This window comes from Papilio polytes, unplaced genomic scaffold (genome assembly GCF_000836215.1).
Source record: "Papilio polytes unplaced genomic scaffold, Ppol_1.0 DF822178.1, whole genome shotgun sequence".
Classification (NCBI taxonomy): domain Eukaryota; kingdom Metazoa; phylum Arthropoda; class Insecta; order Lepidoptera; family Papilionidae; genus Papilio; species Papilio polytes.
Genome location: NW_013527026.1, coordinates 3,283,365 through 3,306,646, shown reverse-complemented (window position 1 = coordinate 3,306,646; position 23,282 = coordinate 3,283,365). Strand labels below are relative to the sequence as shown.

The window sequence follows — 23,282 nt, the reverse complement described above, 5'->3', positions numbered from 1 at the left end:
ATTTATTAAAAGCATCGATGTTTCATAACTTTTGAGTACTTTTTCTGTAAGTTATTATAATTTGAAATTGTAGAAGCATTCTCCAGTATTATGTTGTTGATTCCAATACGCCAATAAGGCCACTTCAATTTGATCCTGGTATTTTACTCCTGTTTAACATTCATTCATATACATCTACGCGCATATTTATTTAGCTTTCTGGCAGTTTCTAGTCTTTCCTCCCGTCGGGGTTTTGACCTACACAAATAACTATTCACTCCTTTCAGTGGACATTTTTATTCTCATAGTCTGTGGAACTAATATAATGTCAAAAATTAAAACGTCAAAGTCAAACCGATTTTCATTTGTCAACAAGTTCATATTTTTATTTACCAAGATATGGAAGTAAGCAATTGTGATTCAATTATTACTATTATAAATTACTTAGCTACAATTCTACAGATGTAGATGTACTTATTCCTTAGTTCCTTACTGTCTAAACATACAAGGAATTTGAAGTGAAAATATTAAGATAATGGAACAAGATAATCAAAGTACAATTTCTTCGGTTGAGGAGGATGAAGATCTAAACGACCCAATTCATGATATCATTGATTACTTGGTTAGGTGCGCAAATATATCATTTAAAAATTCGCATGTAGATGAAAGTGAGGTTAAAACATCTGAAAAGATTAAAGCAGCCTACAACATATTCCTTAAATCTCCTACAGAATTTTTAACTCAATTTGGCAAATATTTATCTCCAAACCATTTACCATACTTTGAGAACATGCTTAATGACATAAGTTTTAACAATGCAGCTTTTAATAATTGCATCAAACATTTACGTGTCTATCATTCTGAGAGAAGTAGACATAAAAGGATAAAGAATCGTCGATTCCGAGCCTTACAAAAAATGCAAAAGGAAGGTGATTATTTTAGTGAGAAACAAATGATGTTTCGAAATCCTCTTCTATATGAACAACTTGTTGGCCAGTATTTAGATGATGAAGAAGTACTACAACGAGATGCTGGGGACATTAAGGATTTGTCATTTTTAAATATAATTCTACGCACCGTAGAAATGAATGAAATGAATGAAACAAAACATCAGCAAATGTTGGAAGAAGACAAAGATTCAATGGAAGCAAAAGAAACTGTTGAAAAAAAACAGAAACCTAAAAAGAAGATGTGGGGTGATTTTGATGAACCTGATACTCAACCAACTCCTAAATTCAAAGCTCCAAGAGCAGATGCCCCAATAACTACCAATGAAAGAGCATTATTAAAAGAGGAATTTTACCAAGAAATGTACAGCAGTTTTCTTGAAGGCAGAGATGAAGATATTGATTACAATACAATAGATAATAATGAACAGTACGATGATTTGAAACAAATTTCTCAGGATGCCGAAGATCAATATTTTGATTCAGAACAAAATGAAGTTAATAATCTGGAAGAGCATATGAAACTTGTTGAAGAGTATGGTAAAAAAATGTCACTGGATCATACAAGTGATCCATTAGATGTGTTTATGAAACATATTGAAAACAAAATAAAACAATAATATGACATAATGTAATTTATTTTTACATCATTGCTATTATAGGCTAGAGAATATAGCTTGCAGTAGTACATATAGCTTGACAAATGTTAGTGGCAGATATTGGCAATTGCATGGCCAAATGAAAATAATTTAACACAGATATGCACATGTATTATACATCCTTATGCACTCCCTGTCTTTATGACAGAAGTTATCAATTCACTATTTCGGCGTATTCAGGTGGCCTCTTGCTTCTTTGCTACCTTATAACATCAATGTATAAAATGATTGTATGACATAAGGTAATCATAAGGTAGGTATAAAAAGTGTTGCGTCATTTTATAGCGTCGCATGCATACATGTCTCAGCTGCAGCCTTAACTTTCGTAGTCCTTCCATAACCAGCAATCATATCCTAAAAAACTAGTACGATTTTATCATTCCTATTTTCTTAGCGGAAAAGTCAAACAAAACAATTGTGCGTGAAGTGAAATTTCAATGTACGGATTCGAACCCACTACTTCGCAATGACTTCAAACTTAACCATTGCGCTATTGGTCAGTCTTTTTTATTCAATTATCGTGTTCTGTCTGTTATCAGTAGTGAAAGGACATTATTATTATCATGTTCTTTGTTTTCGTAGGGCTTTTCCTATTTAAACCTAAATCTTACTTATCTTTCTGAAAAGGTAGGGTAGGGATCTTCGATCATTTAAAATTAATAAAATCGGGAGGGTTATGGCCGTCAAAATAAACATTTTTACTAATGTAATTTGCTTGTTAGTACTTTTAGAATTACTTTCTTTTACCTTCGGTTTGCTATGTTACAATGGTACCTTATCTAATATACAATTTGGCGAAGACCCTTTATCGCGTAAGAATTTTATAAGTGATCGAAAGTTTGAAGCAAGAATTCGGTGTGCCTTAACTGTCCGATGCGCCGGTATATATTTTAGTTACCTTACACATTTTTTTGTGATAATTTTTGTACGTGTTCTATTTTTACCAAGCGTTTTAATGATTTTACATGTGCCTTTGTAGGTCGATAGGAAAATATACTTCAGTTCAAAAATCTAGTTAAACATATATGCTAATTTATATTCATATTTAGATTATATTAATTAGGATAGAAGCCCCATCTTCATTTTTAATATTAGTTAAATTATTTCACACTTTCTTTCTCCTATTTCAAAAGCTAAATAATTTAACAATTGTTCTGAGAGAAACTCGTACAGAAAGAATTATGAACCGTTTAATTCTATGAGATAGAGGAAGTAACAAAATAGAGTCATAGAGTAAATTGCACAATTGACAATATTGTCATGTCATCGCTAATGTTTTTGAAGTAAAACTGTATTTTTAAATGTTTATATTAGTTAACAAGTTCTTATTCATTTGCATATTAATTAACGTTAACGTAACCATTGTTAATGGTGTGATGTGCTTGAATTGTTCGTCTACCCACCGCAGTTGGACGCGCTGCGGGGACACGGTTGACAATGCTCTCGACTCTACTAAGACGATGTATAAAGATGTAGTAAATTGTACTGAAGGTTTATCAGCTTTTTATTGAAAGTCACGTCGAGCTTTAAATATATGTATTTGTGTAATGAAACATCTAGTTTTGAAATTAAAGGCGAAAAATCTTAAAAACTGATAATGTTTTAGAGAACGCATTGTGTTTCATTCGTTCGTGGAGAGCGCGAGCAAAACACGCATGGATTGTTCAACGAGGCTGTTACGAGCTTACTGCGCAAGATACGCCGCCTATAAGTTTGTCTGAAGCAAGAAAAATGTCTTGCAAACGACAAAGGTAAATAATAATAATAATAATAAATAAGTAATATCTGGCGACAAAATTTATATTATCAGGTCTCACTCTATTTATATTCCTGAAATCATTTAAAAGTATAAAAATCTTTAGGCTTACTGTTTGATATATTTCAGACTTCCTGATGCGGAGTACAAGTTATGTTTCTGCCAAGGAGATCAATGTAATCGGAGTTATGAACTTTGTTACAATCAAATGCAGCTTTTTGTGCTGTTAATAATTTCTTTATTTTTAAACTTCGATATGTAAACTGCAATTAAAATGGCCAATCGTTGTATTTGTTCTTGACGCGTCAATTGTTCGATTCGTTTGGACGGTGTGGTTAGCAATAAACATTGACTTTATCGGTTTATAAGCAGCTTTCACTTTATCCGAGCTGCCTGTCTATTTCAACGAAAAGGACGGTAAGAAAAGTGTGTGTTAGTGGGCCGCGTCCGTTGACTTGCACACATACTTTTTGTAGACACGCATCAATGTAACTAAACCTACATAATTAGAAAAATACACAATTTTCTTTTCTTGTAATTCAATTATATTGGTAAAATAGGCAAATAAAACATCTCAAAAGGTATGAATTGTAAATAAATGACTTTATTTTATTAAATTATATTTATACAAAACAATTTGATAAAATACTTTTAAGAAAATATCATTAACAACAAAAATTACATACAAGATTAAAATATGTTCATTTTTGAGTTCCTACACTATATTTAGATTACAAATAGCATTTCTAAGGCACTTGGTTTATCCTTTTTATCTGCATACATATGTATGTATTAAAATTTGAACCAATTTAAAACTTTTTCAAAGTAATCCACAAAATATTTAACTATAGGTATTTACTTGACTAGGTTAATAAATTAAAATGCCAAAAGCCTAATTTAATCCTTCGAAAACTTTTATTTTGTACACGTTTTAGTACACTATGAATATTTGTAATATATGAAGTATTCAATATTTTATGTAAAAGCATTTTATGTAAAAGCGCCTACAATTTTGAAATCTATAAAATGTACAAAACTCACCGTTAACAATTTATCAGTCTTTTAAAATTCCACAAAATCAACCAGTTAGCATTCATATTCATGTCATCATCATTATTTTTGCAATGAAAATACGAGCTTTTATCTCAATTAAAGTAAACTGAGATATTGTAAATCGCTGAGACAAAAGACTAGTCCTTTACAATTTTTTTTACAAACTTTTCTAACGTTTTAAATCGAAAACCAAAATCATATGTCGGTAATCAAATCTTGCATAAGACTTAAAAGACTTCGCAGACTTGTTTCACAAATATAAGTAGTGCCTATTAACGCAAAAGGGTCTTAAAATCCATATAGTTAATTGTATCACTGAATTATCGGCATTTATTATGCACTATTATGGGTGCAAATTTCGTCAGTTATTTAGCACTGGTTACCGGCAAAGTTAATGTAAACTCCGCAATTAAGGAGCTGTCGTGTAAAAGAAATGCAAATGGGGTAACTAAAATTTTTGTAAAGGTCTTTTGGTTTTGTGCTATGATTACCACTTAGCCAGTATCGTTATTTACCTATCTTCAGCGTCTTCTTCGTCAGAATCATCGTCTTCATCTTCTGTATCATTTTGTGCACTTAGATTCTCATTCTTTTGTTTATTTAAAAAGTCTTCAAAGTACTCCTCGATGGATTCGTTAGTGAAATTTAATATATCTTGAAATTGGATTTGACGCTTCTCTCTCTTAGTTTTATTTTTTAATCCGTAGTCATTTTCATCGCTGTCTACAATTCCTTTTTTGTATAATTCAACGGGTACCTTGCTTCCGTCACTTACATCGTATTTAATGCCTACATCGGTCTCTTGGATTTCTATAGATCCCAAACCGTTATCAATTAAAGATTTTAAATCCTGTGCCTTACCAGTTCGTGTCGCGTTGTATTTGTCTAATTTTTTTGGACGTTTTTCTTTTAATGGATGTAAGTGTTTAACTTCATTGGTTTCTCTGTGTTTACTAATGTCGTTTTGTGAAGTTTCGTGCAAGTTGTTTTTTGCTTTGGAACTGTATGTTTTGACTTTCGAATGTCCTTGTATAATTAAATACATGGGTACTGTTGGGACTTCTGTAGAATGTTTAGTTTCTTGCGAGACGGTAGCTTGTGTTGTAGATGTAGTCATAGGTGTAGTGAAACGCATATGTAAATAGGGATCGTGGGTGTGGATTTTTTGTGGATGGGATGGTTTTGCATGAAGCAAATTGTTCAGGACGTGAGGATTAACGTGGTAAGGATGTTTATCTGTTACCTTAGTACTGTCCGAATATTTAGCAGGCGCAGGCGGCTGCATACTCTGCATCAAATCTAATTTTGCGCTATCTTCTGTTGTATGTTCTTTAAAAACATGAATGTTTTCTGAAGCGTGAGCATATAAGTTGTCTTCTGCTCTATCTGGATCTGTTGCTAGTGGCATTGACATCATTGGGGATAGCATGGCAAAAAGTGTTGGTTGTGGTTTTGGCGGTATAGTTATTGCAGTGGGTAATTCATTTGTTGTTTTGTATACCGTTGAAGCTTCTTCATATATATTTTCAGTTTCTGTGCTAACTTCATATGTGGTATCGGTAGACGGCCATGCGACTTGTGTACTGCTCGGTGTGGATTCTACGGGCGGTAGAGCAGTAGGTATAAATGTTGTTATAAGGTTTTGAAGAGGTACCGGTTGAGGTTTGGGTGACACAGACAATGATGGTTTATAAAACAAGTATGGTTTCGATGCCTCTATGTTATGATCATTTGAAATAAAATTATGTGTGTCGTTAATAATATCGTTATCGTCGAAAGGTGTGGTCGGTCCCCATCCGGCGTAGTCGCTAGTTACCGGGGTGTTCGGTAGAGCTTTAGTTTGATTTAAATCCACAAACCAATTCTGACTTGTAGTCGAAGATTGATATATTAAATTAGCTTCTTGCACGGCGAATGATGACAAATGGTCAGGGGTTACCGTGGAGGGTCTCTTAATTATCATCGTTCTATCAGGTTGCTTGGGCGACGAAACGAGACCAGACAAGTTTTCCTCGTGAATTACGTACATCGAAGGCTGGTGCCCGGGCGGGGGCGGAGGCGGAGGTACAAGTATTGTCATAGGATAATATTCACTGTACTTGTACGTGTAATCCTCAAATTTGGGAGGGGGAGGAGGTGGGGGCGGTCGATGTGTCCTCTTCGGAGGCGGGGGAGGCTGGTGGGGGGCTACGCTCGGTTTACGTGATGACACACCCAGCACCAAAACTTCAGATTTCCTTTCAGGAATCCGTTCACGTTCCACGCGAGGTTCATCGGCCCAATAGTGAACTCGCTCTAGTACAGGTGGTTCGTAGTCGTACGTAGGATCGTTTCGAAGTGGATCACCGCGTCCAGTTAGAGGTTTCCATTGAGCAAAGTCCATTCGGGGTGAAAAATTTGTACTAAACCCACTAGGGTTGGAACTGCCTATTATATCTGGAAAATAAAAGAAACAAAAATAAATGATATACAACAAATATTTACTACACATAATTACTTTAAAGGACATGTAAGAAAATGTACAAAATACATACGAGATAAGTTGGTAGCATGTTGCAAGCTGGCGACCGGACCGTGGCTTGCCTTAGCTCTATTGTATAACGCTACAAAAATCAATCCGATGCGTACCTGTAAATAATTTCGTACCTTTAATAACAGCCAAGAATGAAAAGTAAATGATGACAGAATTTCTCCATTATAAAGAAAACATTCACATTTGTAACTGTAATGTTGGTAGCTAAAAGAACTACTACTTAAGTAATTAACTATGCTAAGGTTAAGTTACTTATAACTCATTATTAATAAATAATCAAGTTTGTAGTTAAGGTTCGGGTACGGCGGTGAATTTTGTGCAATTAGTGCGGTCCGGAGCCAGGACGGTGACTGTGGTGAGATGTCACAATTTTTTTGGGCAAGTAAGCGCTCGTTAAAATACCACGAGGCCTGGCGGCGCGGCGCGGCAGTGCCGGGATGAAAGACGAGCTCATTTGATATTGTAGCCATCCTCCTTATTTACGTATACGAAATACAATGACCCTTTTTGCTCGTTATGGCAAGGTGTAGATTTTAATGGTTGAAAATCTGTGTTAACGAGCGAAGGACTTTCCGCGAAACTTAATTCGATTCTTTGTTTCTTGCAATTTATCTTGAAAGTAATTTTAATAATCTCTTTGTAATTAACGGTTACTTTTTTTTTACAAAATTATATTACTTTCACCGTTAATTTCCGTGGAGGTTTAAAAATGGACTATGGGTATTTTGAAATATCTGGGTCGTTTGTGTCAATAATTGCAAAAGCCTAGGGTAAAGCATCAGGATACGGCGAGGCGCGGGGCAGTGAAAGCGGTGCGTGCGCGTGCTATGAATCACAATTCAGGCGCTACCTGATAAGAATGAATCAATTGCGTTTTGCATCTAATTCGCCCTCTTGGTGTCGTCCTTTCACTCTTATATCATTCACATTACATGAAGTTTTAAAAAGTAAACTTTACATTCTCAGGCCTTTTTAATATTCCACTAAATACAGAGCACAGGAATGCGATTCATGAACTACAAAGGATATAACACTTTATTTATCTAGTGATTTGACTCAGACTTACATTTAACATTTTATTTTTGAATACACAAGTTTCGTGTATTTTTACACGAAATCGAATTCGATTTCTATTTTTTAATAGAAATCGAAGTAATACCAGCAAATTGGCGAAGACAAGAAAAAAAAATAGATTGCTTTTACTCTACTTTGATTTAAATTTGAAAATTTGTAGTGCAATTACGATTGTTTTTACTCATTTTTCGATGTAGAATATGTGCAATGCAATTCAGAAATAACATGTCACTCGAAGTGACAAAATCTGTGGGAGCATTTATTAATTCAACATGTTAAATGTATCTTTTTGAACCAATCGTTTAATGTAACATAAACTTGTATTTATTTAAACCGCAGATGTACGAGTATGTATGAACTGCGATGAATGTAACACGTGTGAAAGAGGCCTTTTTTTATTTAAAAGGTAATCTCTATTTATAGATTTTTATACATCAATATAAAAAGCATGCGACCTTGACGACACTATCTTCAATTTCACATTTGGCAAACATTTGTACGCAGCTACAACGACTTTCCTTTTCTATGTTTATAAGTTTGTGGTTAACCCGTCCTCTAGTTTTACTTGCTTATTGAAAATTATATACTGACCATGAGATGTGTGCGCTAGTGAAAATAACACAAGAATGCAGCGCTCTGTTTTGATGCCAGTGCTTTGGGTTACGATGGTCAGTAGGTGCGTACTTAGTATTCTTACCAAACTACTGCACGAAGAAACAATACTATTTAAAACAAAGTTATGTACCATTGTTCAGCCTGCTACAATAGTGTTTCTCTTTAATAAATAAACTCGATAACTTAGTTGTTAGCTGTTACTAAGTATTAGTTATCTTACTAATATCGTAATGTTATAACTCCATGTCTATCTAACCATAGACCATGCAATTTGAGTTTAAAATGATTATAACGACGTTTAACAATCTCACAAATTGAGACGGATATTAACAATAACAATAACAACACTTAAAGTTGTTATTCTGTTCAGCTAAACAATAAAGCTTAAAGCTTTAACAGCCATTCAGACATTTGTTTTTTTATAAAAATATAGTCACTAATCATTAGCACCCAAATTGTTTATTGATTTACTGCCTCTTAATAATGTTAGCAAAACCCTTTTCTTCGCCTATTCAAGAAAAAAATAAGTCAAAGCTATAAATAATTACGTACTTCCAAAAGAAGTCTTTTAGACAACTGTCTTATTGCTCAAGTGAAAGTTCCTATAGCGTTTATTTGTGAATGATCAAATTAAAAAACTGAAGAGGCTACGGCGCGTGGGAACCGAGTTGACGTATAAAAGCAAAAGATTGTTACTCTATGGTTTTACACGAATATGATGCGTTATGTATGCGGACACCGGTCGCGCCCAGACTGATTGGCGCCACAGGCTATTTAACGCCCACGAATGGCTCAGCGGCGGAAAAATATCAATACAGTGTCATTTCGCATAAAACTTATGTTGGACTGTATATTTAAAATATGCAACGCCGTACCTTATCGAAAACTTTCATTTCTTATTATGATCAAAAGCTTGCCGAAAGGAAATCAATTTCTAACGAGCTCATTTAGCATGATAAATTCATTAGTTATTTAATAGGTTATAACTGACGTACGGTGATTGATCTTGAATTATTTCCCTGCTCTCGATCATCTAGGTAAAATATAAAAACTGTGTTCTCCAGCTTATAATATCTTCGATCTCGATTATTTCCCAGAAAAACATAATTCTGTCATTTAGTTACTTAATTTTAATTCTTTCAGTCACTATTAATATGTGATCTCTATTTACATTATAGATACAATTTAATACATCCATGTTGCAGACAAAATATTTGAAAAACATAAATGTAACTACCGTGAACGTGTTATGTTTATTACGAAATAATAATAATTTTATGGTAAACATAATTTATTATTTAATTACTATGTTATAAATTACAATGTAAACATGAAATATAAACATCTGTCTCTAATGCAATAATATTTCACTTTGACAACAATAGCTTATTGTATTCATTGAGTCGATGACCTAATAAAACCAAATCCAATCGGTTAATCCGAATTAAAAACGAGGATACAAATTGTCTGATATGTTGTCTTGTTAAAAATTAGACACTTCCAGTAGAATAGTCGTGTGGGTGCGCAAGGAAAGAAATATTAACACTTTCACAAGTTTTATGTGTCGATGACCAGTCGGCAATCGGCACCACGGTAAAGACGAGCCCACGCAAACTTCTTCGGAATCGCCACTATTTATTACAACGATTTCCATAGATTTTCGAGACAAATTAATGTCTTTGCCCGCTAATTTAACAATACAATCTATCTTTCTTCTGTAACATGTACGATATGATCAACATATTTGGAGAAATAAATGAATATCATTGTCTCCATGTTATCAACTACTATGACTAGGTATACTTAAAACCTCCCACGTTAAGTCTTTGATTAATTTCCGTCATATATTATTTCACTAAGCAAACATTGTTAAATTTTTAAGTTTTCAATTTAGTGTGAAAAAGAATAACAGTTTATTAGATTTTTGGTGCAAATAAGCCATAAAGGATGAAATCATTAGGATACTACCAAATAATCTATTTATTTTTTACCCCGCATACTTAAATATGGCTTAATTAATTATTTTACGGCTATTACTCACGTCTATTTTTTCGTTGGCGGCACACAAAAAAAAGACGAGAGTAATAGCCGTAAAATAATTAGTTATTATAATGTCTAATGAAAGTTTAAATAATTTAATTAAATATGCCTTGTTAGATTCTTCGACTAAGATTTAAGTTATAAATTATGAATGAATATTATGAATCTGTATTTATACTATTAATAACATATAAAATAGTAAGTTATTATTTCTTTGTCTTATAACTTCATTTGCGCTACAGTTGCAACTATAACAAGCCTCGACATGCAACACTTTATTACCGATAAAATTAATAAAAACAAATTATTTGTACTTTCTTATGATCTATTCCATAATATACTATTACGTACTTTACTGTAACGATACCAAAATTTCACTGCCTCTTAAAAATTACTAACCAAAACTAATCGATTACATGTTTCCGGAATGTAAAACCATGCGAGTAACACTCACCGATGTAAATAGTCTAGATGCGGTTTAGTTTCTTTCGTAAGATATAAACACAGTTAAAAGAAAGGTAGTGACTGAGGTACGAGTATAACTACAGTTCAAAAAACTGGGTTTAGAGTCAGAGACTTGAAAACCTATGCAAAGAGATTAACTAAAAATGATTTATTTAAATTCATCTTCTAAAAACTAGGGATTAGGAGTTTTAATGTAGAATTATTTTCCTGCATGAATGAAAATTATATAATTAATAACCTAATTGGAGTCTGATAACATATCCTCCGCGGAGACGAAGTCGCGCTCGCCAGTTAATCGAATTTAAAAGACGACAAGGAATATAAAAGAAAAAATCAGTAAATGTTTGCAAATTATCTTTAGATGCGTTATCAACATAAAGTCTTAATTAAAATTGTACATTACTGATTTTTCTAAAATATTTAAATTCATGCATTTCAATTCATCGATAGTTTTAGGGCGTTGCATTATTAAAACTCTCATATCTATATGATTGCAATGTAGCGACTAAACAATTAAAATATTGATTTATTTATTTGGAGAATTATGAAAGAATGACAAATTATTAATAGCGTCTAATTTGCCGCATATATAAAATTCGCCGCAACGCGCTGTCCGTCGTGTCGTCATACATATTCTTTGAACAGTCTCCCCTATTGTGAGTCTGTAATAACAAGCGGTTTTGCTCACATCGTTTGTATTGGCATAGATCGCAAATTGTAAACAATATTATAAACGGTCTCCGTACAGCTTGGACAATGACGTAGGGATTTTCTCGATTGTTATCTAATCCACAAAACAATGTTTTTCATATTTAAATTTTACTCAAAAATGTCTACGTTTGTGATAACGCGTTGATGTCTTTTTAAAGTAAACATTATACTCGTACGTCAAAATTATAACTTAAGTTACATTTATTAATAACTGGTGGCCAGTTAATGTATTGAGATAGTTAAATTTTAATTTATTGATCTTTTAAACGGTTTCATTTTATTACCAAAATAATAAATAAATACACGTATAACAATGATTACAACTAAAAAAAATCATACATTTTTTTTTCTTAACACAAAAAAATTCTGGCCAATTTGTAATTAAAAAAAATTGAAACTTACCCAGAACATTTTTAATTCAGTTGTTTAATTCGCAACAATTCCATACGCACATTGGGACGCAGAGTATGCGGAGTAATCGCGTCGCCCGCACGGCGTCTACTGTACGTCTATCCCTATAGTAACTGGCTGGCTGGCTGACTCCCATAAAGCACGCACCAGCCGGCCACAGCCACCCAACTCGTTTGTTCACCATGCGTCGACGCACGTCAAGTGGCCCGACTGCCGGTTTCAACTTCAACGTATTCAATTCAAATTCACGTCACACAAAGTGTTATGTACGAGTCCCTAACTTTCCGACCAAGGAAAATCACATCAAAATTTAGTAATAAAAAAACATCAGTAACTTAAAATGCTAGTAAATGTGGATAAGTAGATAAACCGGTTAAAAGTAAAAAAAAACACGCGTTACAAAATTATAATAAAACAGTTATTTTGAAATACTGTATGTATGGTTGTAAAATATTTTTAATTCGGCAATTTCTATTACATTGTTTATTGTGTTATTATTGTTCATGCATATGATTATTTATACATTCGAGAAATTACAAACTTTTTACAATGCAACTTTAACTCCCTTTTATATTGTCAGTAGTATACATCCAGTTCTTTGGTTAGTTTCTAAGTTTTAAAAAGACACTTATGCCATAAGATTAATACAAGCGTCTGACAGGAAATAACTAAAGATATCGCAATGACTTACCATTGTTAATTAAATTTACATGTAAGATAGAGGTCAACTTTCCGAATTTCCTTTCTTTATATATATAATGTTTATGACTATAACTTCACCGCTACATTACTCGGTATTGTATGTAAATACAAGTCGAAGTTCACTTATACATTTGTCATAATTATCAACTGCGCGAACAAACCAGTTGCAGTACAACATATAGATTAATTTTAAAACAAGGAAAACTTTTACTAGCATCCTGTAATTTTTTTATTATATGCACATTCATATGAATACAAACACACAATACACGAAGTAGGTCATAACAAAATATTTATCTTTTTATGTATAACTTTCATCTTATTTTGTAACTATGTATTTTAAATTCCGCAAGACCATCGGTAAAAGAAGACACTGCCTCCTGAAACACAGTTATTACTAGCTCAGGTGACAGAGTCCCATAACTGTACTAAACTATTTTAGATCAATAAAGATCAAACAGACCGTATTAATGTTATTAAAATGTGGGTCTTGTTATGCATTTATAACTTATTCGAAATATTACACATTTGGAAAGCAAACCTTTTTAAAAATAAATCGGAGACCGTGATACGTGCGCTTAATTGCCCAATTGACGGCCACTTAAGGATTGATAATAATTAAGTAACAATACCTTAATAGTTTTCAATTGATTATATTCATATTTGTTGTTATATAATGCATAAGTTACGTACTTATATCAGATATTGTGCCGGATGTTACAACTTAAACTAATCGATTTAATTTTATAAAAGAAATTTCATTATTTTCATCACACATTTGCATTCTCAATATCTCCGATATCTTTTCAATTACTGATGATGTTAACTGCGCACGATATATTGTAATAAAAAGTCGATCTTGCAAAAATCTTACTTCTTACTAGTATTAAGAATGCAAAAGTTTAGATGAGGATGGATGTTTGTTGGAATTTGTGTCCTAAACGGCTGAGCGGATCTCGATGAAATTTAGCATAAATGTAGAGGATAGTCTGGAAGAACATCTACTTACTTTTCATTCTTAATTCCAAATGGACGGAATCGCGAGCAAAAGTTAGTGTATTTATAACCGTTAACGTCTATGTCTAACGCGTTAAAAATTACATTACGCTTAGCAAAATCTAAACAGTCCTAACATTATAACAATTAAATATTAAATCTTTCGATAAATTCCTTTGCTTGTCGCCTAACAATTTAAAATGGTTACAAAATGCTTACAAGAGATTGTCTATGGATACAAGTATGTTTGCAGTAACTAAACACCTTTGTCACAAATTACATTACCCATTAGCAAAATCATAACTTTGTTTACAATGTAAGTCTAACACTGAAGTTGGGACTATACTTACCTACGACAAATGCTTCGTAATTTCAGGTGTCGGAACATAATTAACAACTTAGCAAAATTGTAATCATTCACCAAATGGATTCTCATTAGGGAAAAGCCCTAGTGACGCAACTTCCGGACAATTTCTCCGACACAATGACACATTTTCGATCGTCATTCTCGGACCCGTAAGGCTTAGATCGCATTGCGCTTTTTTACAATACGATTTCATGGCGCCTACCACATAACGAGGTTAGTAAAACAACACCAATTTGTAAAAAAAACTACAAAACTAACACATAAAACACAGAAAAATACTGATGAAAAGATATCCTTCTTTTTAAATGTCAGTCAAAAAAGGATGTAGTAAATAATACATTGAATACAAATATATGAAAAGTTAAAGTTTGTAGAATGAGATTATCAAAACCCTATGTGCCCTGTCGATGTGTTTTCAGATCTTTGTATTAATGTGCGCTAATGTGTAGCGATGCTATGCACAAGTGGATCTCTGTCACACCACATCCCATGAGACCAAGAGGACGCAGTTTTATATGGAAATCTTATTTATATTATAAATGCAAAAGTTTAGATGAATGGATGGATGTTTCAGAGTTTGTAGCCGAAACGGCTGAAGAGATCTCGATGAAATTTAGCATGGATGTAAACGATAGTCCTGAAGAACACATAGGCTACTTGCTTTTGGTTTTTTTAATTTCGTGCGGACAGAGTCGCGGGCGAAAGCTGTAGACACATTGCATATGCATTCTTATACCTTTATGATTTAACAAATTTTTTAGACTTGCAATTTCAATCCTGACCATTGTAAACTATGAAATACAGATGGCGCTTTTCTTCGTGTTACCCAATTTTAGGCCGAAGATTGGTCTCTATTTCAGTATGTTACAAAGTACTCTGTGATCCTGACTCACAGTTAAACAAATAGCAATATTACTTGAGAGCAACGTGTTACATCTCAACTTGAACATATTAGGCGCTATCGTACTATACGTTAAAAGGTATATCTCAATTTTCAACTATTTATAATGTACAACTGTCCTAGGATCGAGCTGTAACCTTTTTTTACAATTTCGCGCAATATAGACTTGAAGAGAATCCTAAAAAAACTAGTGAAAAAACTACCTTTTTGAAATCCATCATAGTCCCTCTATAGGTTTTCATGAGAAATGTATATTTCCTAGTAAATTATTGGTATTGTCTGTGATTTACAAGTATGTTTTCCAATTGGTCAAAGTATTCGTCGCATCATCATCATACAATTTAGTTACGTAATGGTTCCATGTATTTTGTAAGTTTTTCGGTGTTTTATTTTATCATATCATCACCAGCTCGTTATAGGTCCCCACTGTAGGGGCTCGGAGCCTACCTTAAGTTAAGGAACATGATATATATGACAGTTTCATAGAAAACTGTAGACAATAAGAAGTAAAATAACAAACAATGCCTAATAAAAAGGACCGTGTTGTAAACTAGCTAATTACTGCTTACTCAATTGAATACATCTATACTATCTATATCTATACTATTATAATAAAGTGTAAACACACACTTCTTTGTTGCCTAAGATGTCAGCAATTACAGCATATTTTTAAATGATTCTTTTCTTAATAAAAAGCCCTACACTTACGACATGCTTTAGGCTATATATTTTTACGCCATTAAACTTAGTGGGTAAATATTTTGGATAAAAACCCTAATGTGGGAAAGAGACTATAAGTTGCTACCAACATCAAGAAAGAAAGATTGCTAAGGTATGTCATGTCATTTTGACATTTGCTATTGATAATTTGACAAATGTAAACAACAAAATAAAATTTTCATAATTTGATAACTTCAAACTTTTTTTTATATATTCACGGTTCCTAATGCCAAGTATCTGGTTTACCGTAATTTGAAAGGGTAAAAATTAAAAATCTATAACTGTGTAACCGGTATCGTTTATTCACAAGTCCTCTACTGTACCACAAATAATTACTACAACTATTACAACATACTACTTTAAGCTAAACAACCGAAACAGTGTACGATGATCCATTTATTACTTAAATATCGGGAATATATAATATATACATAAATTATTATCTACATATTTTTATATACTTTGCACAATGTACAATTTCCACCTACGAGACAATTCGTTCAGAAGTACATACACTAACTACACAGAAACACAATTATTATCAAAATTTAAAATAAACTCATACATCCAATACAATAAAATGATTTTAAATGCAAATGTGCCAACTCACAGAATAAATATCCGTGAACTTGATACTAGATACTTTAAAATATTGTGAGCGTGTAATTGGCAGCTTGATGTCATATATATTAAAAAAGAAAAGTTTGAGCTCATACGTGTATTAAAAACATACATTCGATGCACAATAAGTAATTCGTTATTTTTTTCTGGACTTTTCACCTCATGGGAATAATTCAACACAACTCTTCTGTAAAATATATAAAACACATTTTACTCAACTCTAATATTTCGTTAAATTTTGGTTTGTTTATCAATTCGTTGACATTAAACATGTATTATGAAGCATTTCTGGAATAATCAAAGCTATTCAAGTATGAATAAATTGTAGTTTCGATAGCTGTAAAAAAGAAATAAATTGCATCAGTACTAACATGTAAATCTTTATTTTATCACCAAGCTTTTACTACTCACACAAATTAAAACAATTGACCAATAAGTAAATAGCTCACATAGAATGTTAAGTTGGATTATTAAATTTACAAAAAAGTAGTACTTTTTCGCATTCACATAACTTTTACTACCAAAAAAATTAAAAAATTAAATTGCAGCCCTAACTGCTTTGGAATATTTTAATCAATATTAAAATGTACCATATATCTTAGAAATTGAATTTAAATGAAATGTTAGTTACTTGTACACAAAATTCAAGTACTAAGATTAAAATTTAGGCACTTTATAAAAAAAAAAGTAATTGTGTTCTTAATAAAAAACATACAGACGAATTGAGTACCTCCTTCTTTTGGGTATTCGGTCAAAAAACAAAACGTCGGAATCGGATAATGTACCAATAAGTCAATATTTTAAGATAATTTGTTCAGGTGTTTGCATATTGTGCTTCTATGTTTATACATTCTAAGAAAAAACAGGTACAATTCTAATAGTTGAATCGTCATACTACAATCACATATTTATGACACAAATAAATTGCAAAGACGGCGAGTTTGCGGCGCTAAACAACATGTCAAGAGAATAGCATTATTTTTTAGTCAATTTTATTCTGTCGCAATAAAATTACATGTATAAGACATTAACAATGACATCTTAACAAATTGTAGTCACACAACACAAGAATTAGAAGGCTATTGAATTTATAAAATTTGAATAAGGAATGCTAATTTTTTTTTTATTATTTTTATACTTTGTAATACTAAAAAGCTTGATATGAAGCTTCAAATTAGATTGAATATGGTAAACTCGGCATAAAGTTGCTACCAAACACTAATATTTTATTTCCTTCAATCAAAATTATCATTTATTGTATCTTTCTAGATATAAAAGAATTTAGAAAATGCATTATCCTAACTACAATTTGTACCACAATTGAATTAATTGATATTTTAATTCAATATAATTCTATGCACTAATATTTAATTTATGCTGGAAATACAATAGAATAATTTGATTAACAAGGTAAAATTTTACATTACAAACATCAACAGGAATTTAAAATTTCTCTTTCTAAATGGTCAAAATTATTAAATTAAAAAGTAATGTTATTCTCGTTACATTTTGTTTGTATGTATGATAGGTCTAGCTCACAGTCCAATCGAGACCCCAACGTTCGGACACTTTAAGTTGTGCAGCCGCAGCATCCTTTAGGGAGAATAAGTGTGTCATTTCCAATTCTGTCTTGGCCAGTGCGATTGCTTTCTCAAATAGTTCCAAAGATCTCCTCAGGTTTCCTCTGAAAAATATATATTTTTTTTTTAAGTGGGCAACACTAACCATTCCAACAATTTCAAATAACACCACTCAATATAGATAACATATAAAAGATAATAACACAGTTGAGTAAAGTACAGATAACTGTTATCTATGTAATAATCTCACAAATTTTAAACCAATTCAAAGAATTTGGCTTAAGTATGAAAAAAAATTATATAACCATCTTATTTTCTTACATTTTACAACATTGTCAACTGAAATAAATTGTTACCAACTAAGAGTTTCATACATTTAAAATAAATGTAGTTTTAATCTTAATTCTTTTTATATTAGTCTATTCCTTTGTGGAAACTGTTCAGTTTGTGTCAAAATACTACCATTTCTATAAAGGATGTCACTTTTTAACTTATTCCACTTAGACAAAATAGTTTTAAAAACATTTACAGTATGTTTCCCTTTTTCCATTTATCAAAGTAATAAAGCATACTCAAACTAAGAATATAAAAAATTAATTTGTTTTCATAACCTCCAGATATTTATATTATCTCTAAGTTAAAAATAGAATATCTTACCGTTGTACTTCTATTGTTCCTAAAGTTTCATACGCAAAGTCACATTTCTCATCCATTTCAATAGCTTTGTTAATTAACTTGACAGCTTTATCAAAATCTGTATTCTTTTGCAACTGGACCAGTCCCTTGTGAACATACAATGCAGCATTATCGGGGTCTACGGACAGAGCGGAGTCAAATAATGATTCTGCTCTGCCCCATTCTTGTTGGTCTGACAATACTTGGGCATAGAGGATATAAGCTTCTGCACATCTCGGGAACTTCTCTAAAGCCCTCTCGAAATCTGTGCGTACTTGATTAAGAGCACCAACATTTTTGTGTAATTGAGCAAGTCTGTAATCTGCATAACATTTCTGGATGTACGCTATAGAAAAGTTGGGGTTAAGTTCGACTGCTTTGGCAAATTCAGCTGTAGCTTCATCCATTCGTTCCAAGAGCAAGTATACTTGACCACGGTGATGATATATGTCAGAATTACTAGGGTCCAGTTTGGCAGCCTGTGCGAAGTCTTCCAGGCAACGCTCAGTATTCTCCAACTGAGTAAAGAGGGAGGCACGTTTAATTAAAGCATTAACTTTAACTTTCAAAGATGCATTACTGTCAACCACTTTAGCAAGATCAGCCTGTGCTTCATCATGTCTGCCAAGAAGCAAATAAAATGTTGCACGTAGCAACAAGGCCTCATATTTGTACTTTCCATCTGCTTCCAATTCTTCAGTACAAGCATCAACAACTGATTCATAATCTTGAGTCTCTAGAGCCTGTTTAGCTTTTGCAAAACCACCAGTAGCGTTATCATCTAATTGAAGTTTCGTAATGGGCTCCTCAGAGAAAGCAGAAAAATAAGTCTTTATAAAATGCTTTGATGGCATAACAGGCTGTCGTTTAGCAAGTGCCTCTCTAGCATGTTGTCTGCCTAATGCCTTTAAAATGCGATCTGCATTGACCAAAGAACTTTGTACTTGAAATCTTTCAAGGATACAAGCAGATGTTACATCTTCGAGGGCAAGAACTAAATCTCCACTTTTCTCAGCAGCACGAGATCGACGTAAAAATGCTTTAACATACTTTTCATTGAGTTTCAGGGCAAAAGTACAATCTTCCTTCACCTGTTCCCACATTTCGCGCTTCTCATAGCACGCAGAACGATTCTGGTAGAATGTTGCCAAGTCTACCGTATGGTCCGGAGGGCAAGCTTCGATTGCCTCGTTGTAAAGAGCGATAGCTTTATCAAATTCTCCTGCGTGGAAAGCTCGGTTCCCGGCACCCTTTAATTTCATTGCACGGTCTATAGCACTTTCTGCGGCTTTTGCATTGTTCTCTTCATTATCCAAAGATATTGTTGTTTTCGCCTTTAAGTCAGCCACCTTTTTCTTCTCCGGATCTTCCAGTCTGTTTCTTAGATACAAATAACCTAGGCCGATAGCCAAAGGCGCACCAAGAAGGATAGCCAACTGCCATTTAGGAAACGGGGTACTGCCGGTTGACGCCATATCCTCAGGAGAAGTTGAAACGATTAATGATTCACCATTTATTTTGACAATGCAGAATAAAAGAGATGTAAAACCTAAAATACAGTGCTTTTACAAAGGTATTAAAATACCTATTACACTTCCCATCATCTGACAATATTAGGGACAATGTTGCCATTCTTAAAAACCAAAGAATACACTTTTTTCCTTAACATTTATGAATTGTTGTCACTTCAAGATAGTGATAAAGGCTTTATTATTTTTGGCACTACCCATTAGATTTGAATATCACCAGAAACTGCAGATATCGCTGCTGGCTCTGCTATCTGCATGCTATCTGCTGTTCCTCTAAACCGACTGTTTGACGAATGGCAACTTCGTCAAATGTCACTAAGACAAGATCCTGTTTTTTTTTATTCGCGACAAATACAGAAGTAACCTATAAATGTGTTTTAATTAGGTTTTAATCGCGTTATAAATATATAAACGAAATGTTTTCCTCAAGAGTTTCATCTCTAGTATGTGTATAATTGCCTTTTGTAATTTAAAGATTGCAAATTCTATTAGATATTTATTTTTGTGACTAACATTTCTAATTTTTGTTACAGTGTAAAATAAACCATATATTAAAAACAAACAAGATTATTAGATCAACAGCAGTAATACAAAATCATCAAAAACGTTTCAAAACCGATTTGTATGAACCTGATTATCTAATAGTAAGTATGGAGGATATAGACTAAGAAATAAATTGCTAGGACTAAAACTTTTAATATGTAGCTTTCCATGCAACATATGTATTAATGTAATAAGGAACAACAATTTTGATTATTTCAGAGCATGGAACCAGATGAACCTGTGTATGACTGTTTGAATTTGCAGTTAAAAGGCTACGATTTTGCAGTGCTAGAAGCTTGCCAAGCTGAAATACATCGCATAGCTGATATAATGGGTGTACAAGTTGATGAATGGTATAAAGTTTTTCTATTTCTCAGACACACTTTTTTAGCAAATCAAAAACATGGAAATAATATTATAAAAGGTTTATAATAATTTTCAGATACATATAATCAAATAAAACTCACATAAGCCTCGTAGCTTAATAATTAATTGGTTTTTATTTTTTATTTGTGTTTATAGTTTCATTTTGTATCAGTTATACATGAAGAATTTTCAAAAACTCAGTTTTTGAAAGGTAAACAATGCATATCAAAAGTGCTGTCATTCATTGAAAAGCAAATTGGTGACATATGAAATAATATTTCATCTTTTCACCTGCAGTTGGGCGACACCAGCACAACAGTTGAAAGTGCAGCGATATAAACCTAAAGGCACTGTTGTAGACGCTGAGTACAACCTTAATGTCTATGAAAGAAATGTCCAGGTAATGTAAATGATACCTTTAGGAATAAAAGAAGAAAAAGTAGAAATAATTAGTCAACTCATAGTCGTTTTTCTACTTAATAATCCACTGGTATGATTCACCAATACTAATATTAAAAGTAGGAATCTTCGGATGGAAGGGTGTTTGTTTCTATATATCTCTAAAACACACATTCTTCTTACTGAGTATGTTTTTAATTCTGTATGAACAATATCGCATGGAAAAGGAATATGGAAATACAAAAGCAAAAGTCTTTTACACATTGTGTATTACGTTGTGTAGAAACTAGATGGCGCTGTTAACAAACAAAATAATAAAACTATATTAATTACAATCAAAACTAACTTTAGTGTTTAGGGAAAAAATCAGTTAAAAGGGTTGTTGGGCCGATCGGCCCGTTGAAAGGCTATTTTATTCTAAAGCAAATATGTGTCGAAAAGATTTAAGCTTTTGTATGTAATTTATCATTTACTTTAAAGTTTACTTGTAATTCCTTATTTGTTTACAGGTAGTAGACGTACCCGCGTGGGCGCTGGGCACTTTACTCAGGATATCAAGGGCGTATTTGCCAGAAGGCTGCACTTTAAATGTCCATGAACACACAGTAGATCACGAGGAAATTCGTTACGTACCAGACAATGAATTAATAGAACTTAAACAACAACTGGATGATATGGGCGGTAGCCGTCAAGACAATAAAAAGAAGAAATAAATTAGTTGCCATTATGTATAAGTAGTAAATAATACCAATAGTTTACATGTTTTATTATTCTGAACTGATAAAAATTAGCTGCTTCCTTAGGTCGTGCCTACCCCCTTTAGTTAACTCCATTCTTATCTCTTCAAACGATTGATAACTAAATGATTTGTCAGGCTTACGGTTTAATGACATTATTAGAATGAGTTTTAACAAAATAAAATTTAAAAAAAATATGAAGATTAAAAGCACTGTAAACCAAAAAAATCTTTTACAAATCTTCTAGTTCACAGGCATAAGTATATAGTTTACAAGGCTTACACACAAAAACCATTAGTCTAAGATTAAAGCATTGTGCAAAATGATAATAACATAGTAGCCGCGGCAATGGCGAACTTTAGAATGAATGTGTATCAACTGTGTACAGATTTCATCATTTTTAACGCGAGGCGAAACAAGATTTGAGCAACGATATGATATTCATGTAATAGTCTGTCTGTACACCTTTCCCGCCAATGAACGCCTGCACTTTTGCTTGCAACACAAAGTAAACGCGCAAAGCTAGTTACTTGAATTTGATTGCATTTTATAAAACAAATGAAACGATACTTTAGTGCTTTCCGTATTAAAATACCAGAGTTTTAAGATCGAGTAAAAAAGAAGCTCAAGATAAGGTTCTCACCAAGATACTGAAAACAATGGGCACACCCTTTATTTCCAGTATCTTGTTTGTAATTTTATTACAAGCAATTTCTTTGACTACATAAATTACGTATTGATAGTAGAAATATATATCAAACACAACCTGTATCACAGATGCTTTAGTCCTCATGGCTTCAACCAAACGCACCTGTTATGTGTGTGATTGTTCACATACGTTAATTACATATTTTGTATGCGAATCATTCCATACTAAATGGTCTTCCAAGAACATAAGGGCGA

General features: G+C 32.7%; 4 protein-coding genes across 4 annotated transcripts; 2 read left to right on the top strand and 2 right to left on the bottom strand.

Annotated features, from left to right (window-relative positions):
- The first annotated feature begins 323 nt into the window (after window positions 1-323).
- On the top strand, window positions 324-1,556 carry LOC106106769 (coiled-coil domain-containing protein 97). Its single transcript, XM_013287423.1, has one exon. It carries the CDS (start codon window positions 515-517, stop codon window positions 1,544-1,546), a length of 1,032 nt encoding a protein of 343 aa, XP_013142877.1. The 5' UTR covers window positions 324-514; the 3' UTR covers window positions 1,547-1,556.
- Window positions 1,557-4,311: 2,755 nt separating this feature from the next.
- LOC106106729 (tripartite motif-containing protein 66-like) lies at window positions 4,312-12,422 on the bottom strand. Its single transcript, XM_013287370.1, has 3 exons — window positions 12,235-12,422; window positions 6,929-7,022; window positions 4,312-6,830 (listed from the first exon to the last, which is right to left on the bottom strand). Exons 1-3 carry the CDS (start codon window positions 12,241-12,243, stop codon window positions 4,906-4,908), a joined length of 2,028 nt encoding a protein of 675 aa, XP_013142824.1. The 5' UTR covers window positions 12,244-12,422; the 3' UTR covers window positions 4,312-4,905.
- Window positions 12,423-17,996: 5,574 nt separating this feature from the next.
- On the bottom strand, window positions 17,997-20,430 carry LOC106106713 (mitochondrial import receptor subunit TOM70). Its single transcript, XM_013287349.1, has 2 exons — window positions 18,788-20,430; window positions 17,997-18,234 (listed from the first exon to the last, which is right to left on the bottom strand). Exons 1-2 carry the CDS (start codon window positions 20,278-20,280, stop codon window positions 18,081-18,083), a joined length of 1,647 nt encoding a protein of 548 aa, XP_013142803.1. The 5' UTR covers window positions 20,281-20,430; the 3' UTR covers window positions 17,997-18,080.
- A 200-nt stretch (window positions 20,431-20,630) lies between these two features.
- Window positions 20,631-22,400, top strand: LOC106106714. Its single transcript, XM_013287350.1, has 5 exons — window positions 20,631-20,777; window positions 20,868-20,978; window positions 21,097-21,230; window positions 21,541-21,643; window positions 22,152-22,400. The coding sequence occupies exons 1-5, from the start codon at window positions 20,751-20,753 to the stop codon at window positions 22,353-22,355; spliced, it is 579 nt and encodes a 192-aa protein (XP_013142804.1). The 5' UTR covers window positions 20,631-20,750; the 3' UTR covers window positions 22,356-22,400.
- The last annotated feature ends 882 nt before the right edge of the window (window positions 22,401-23,282 follow it).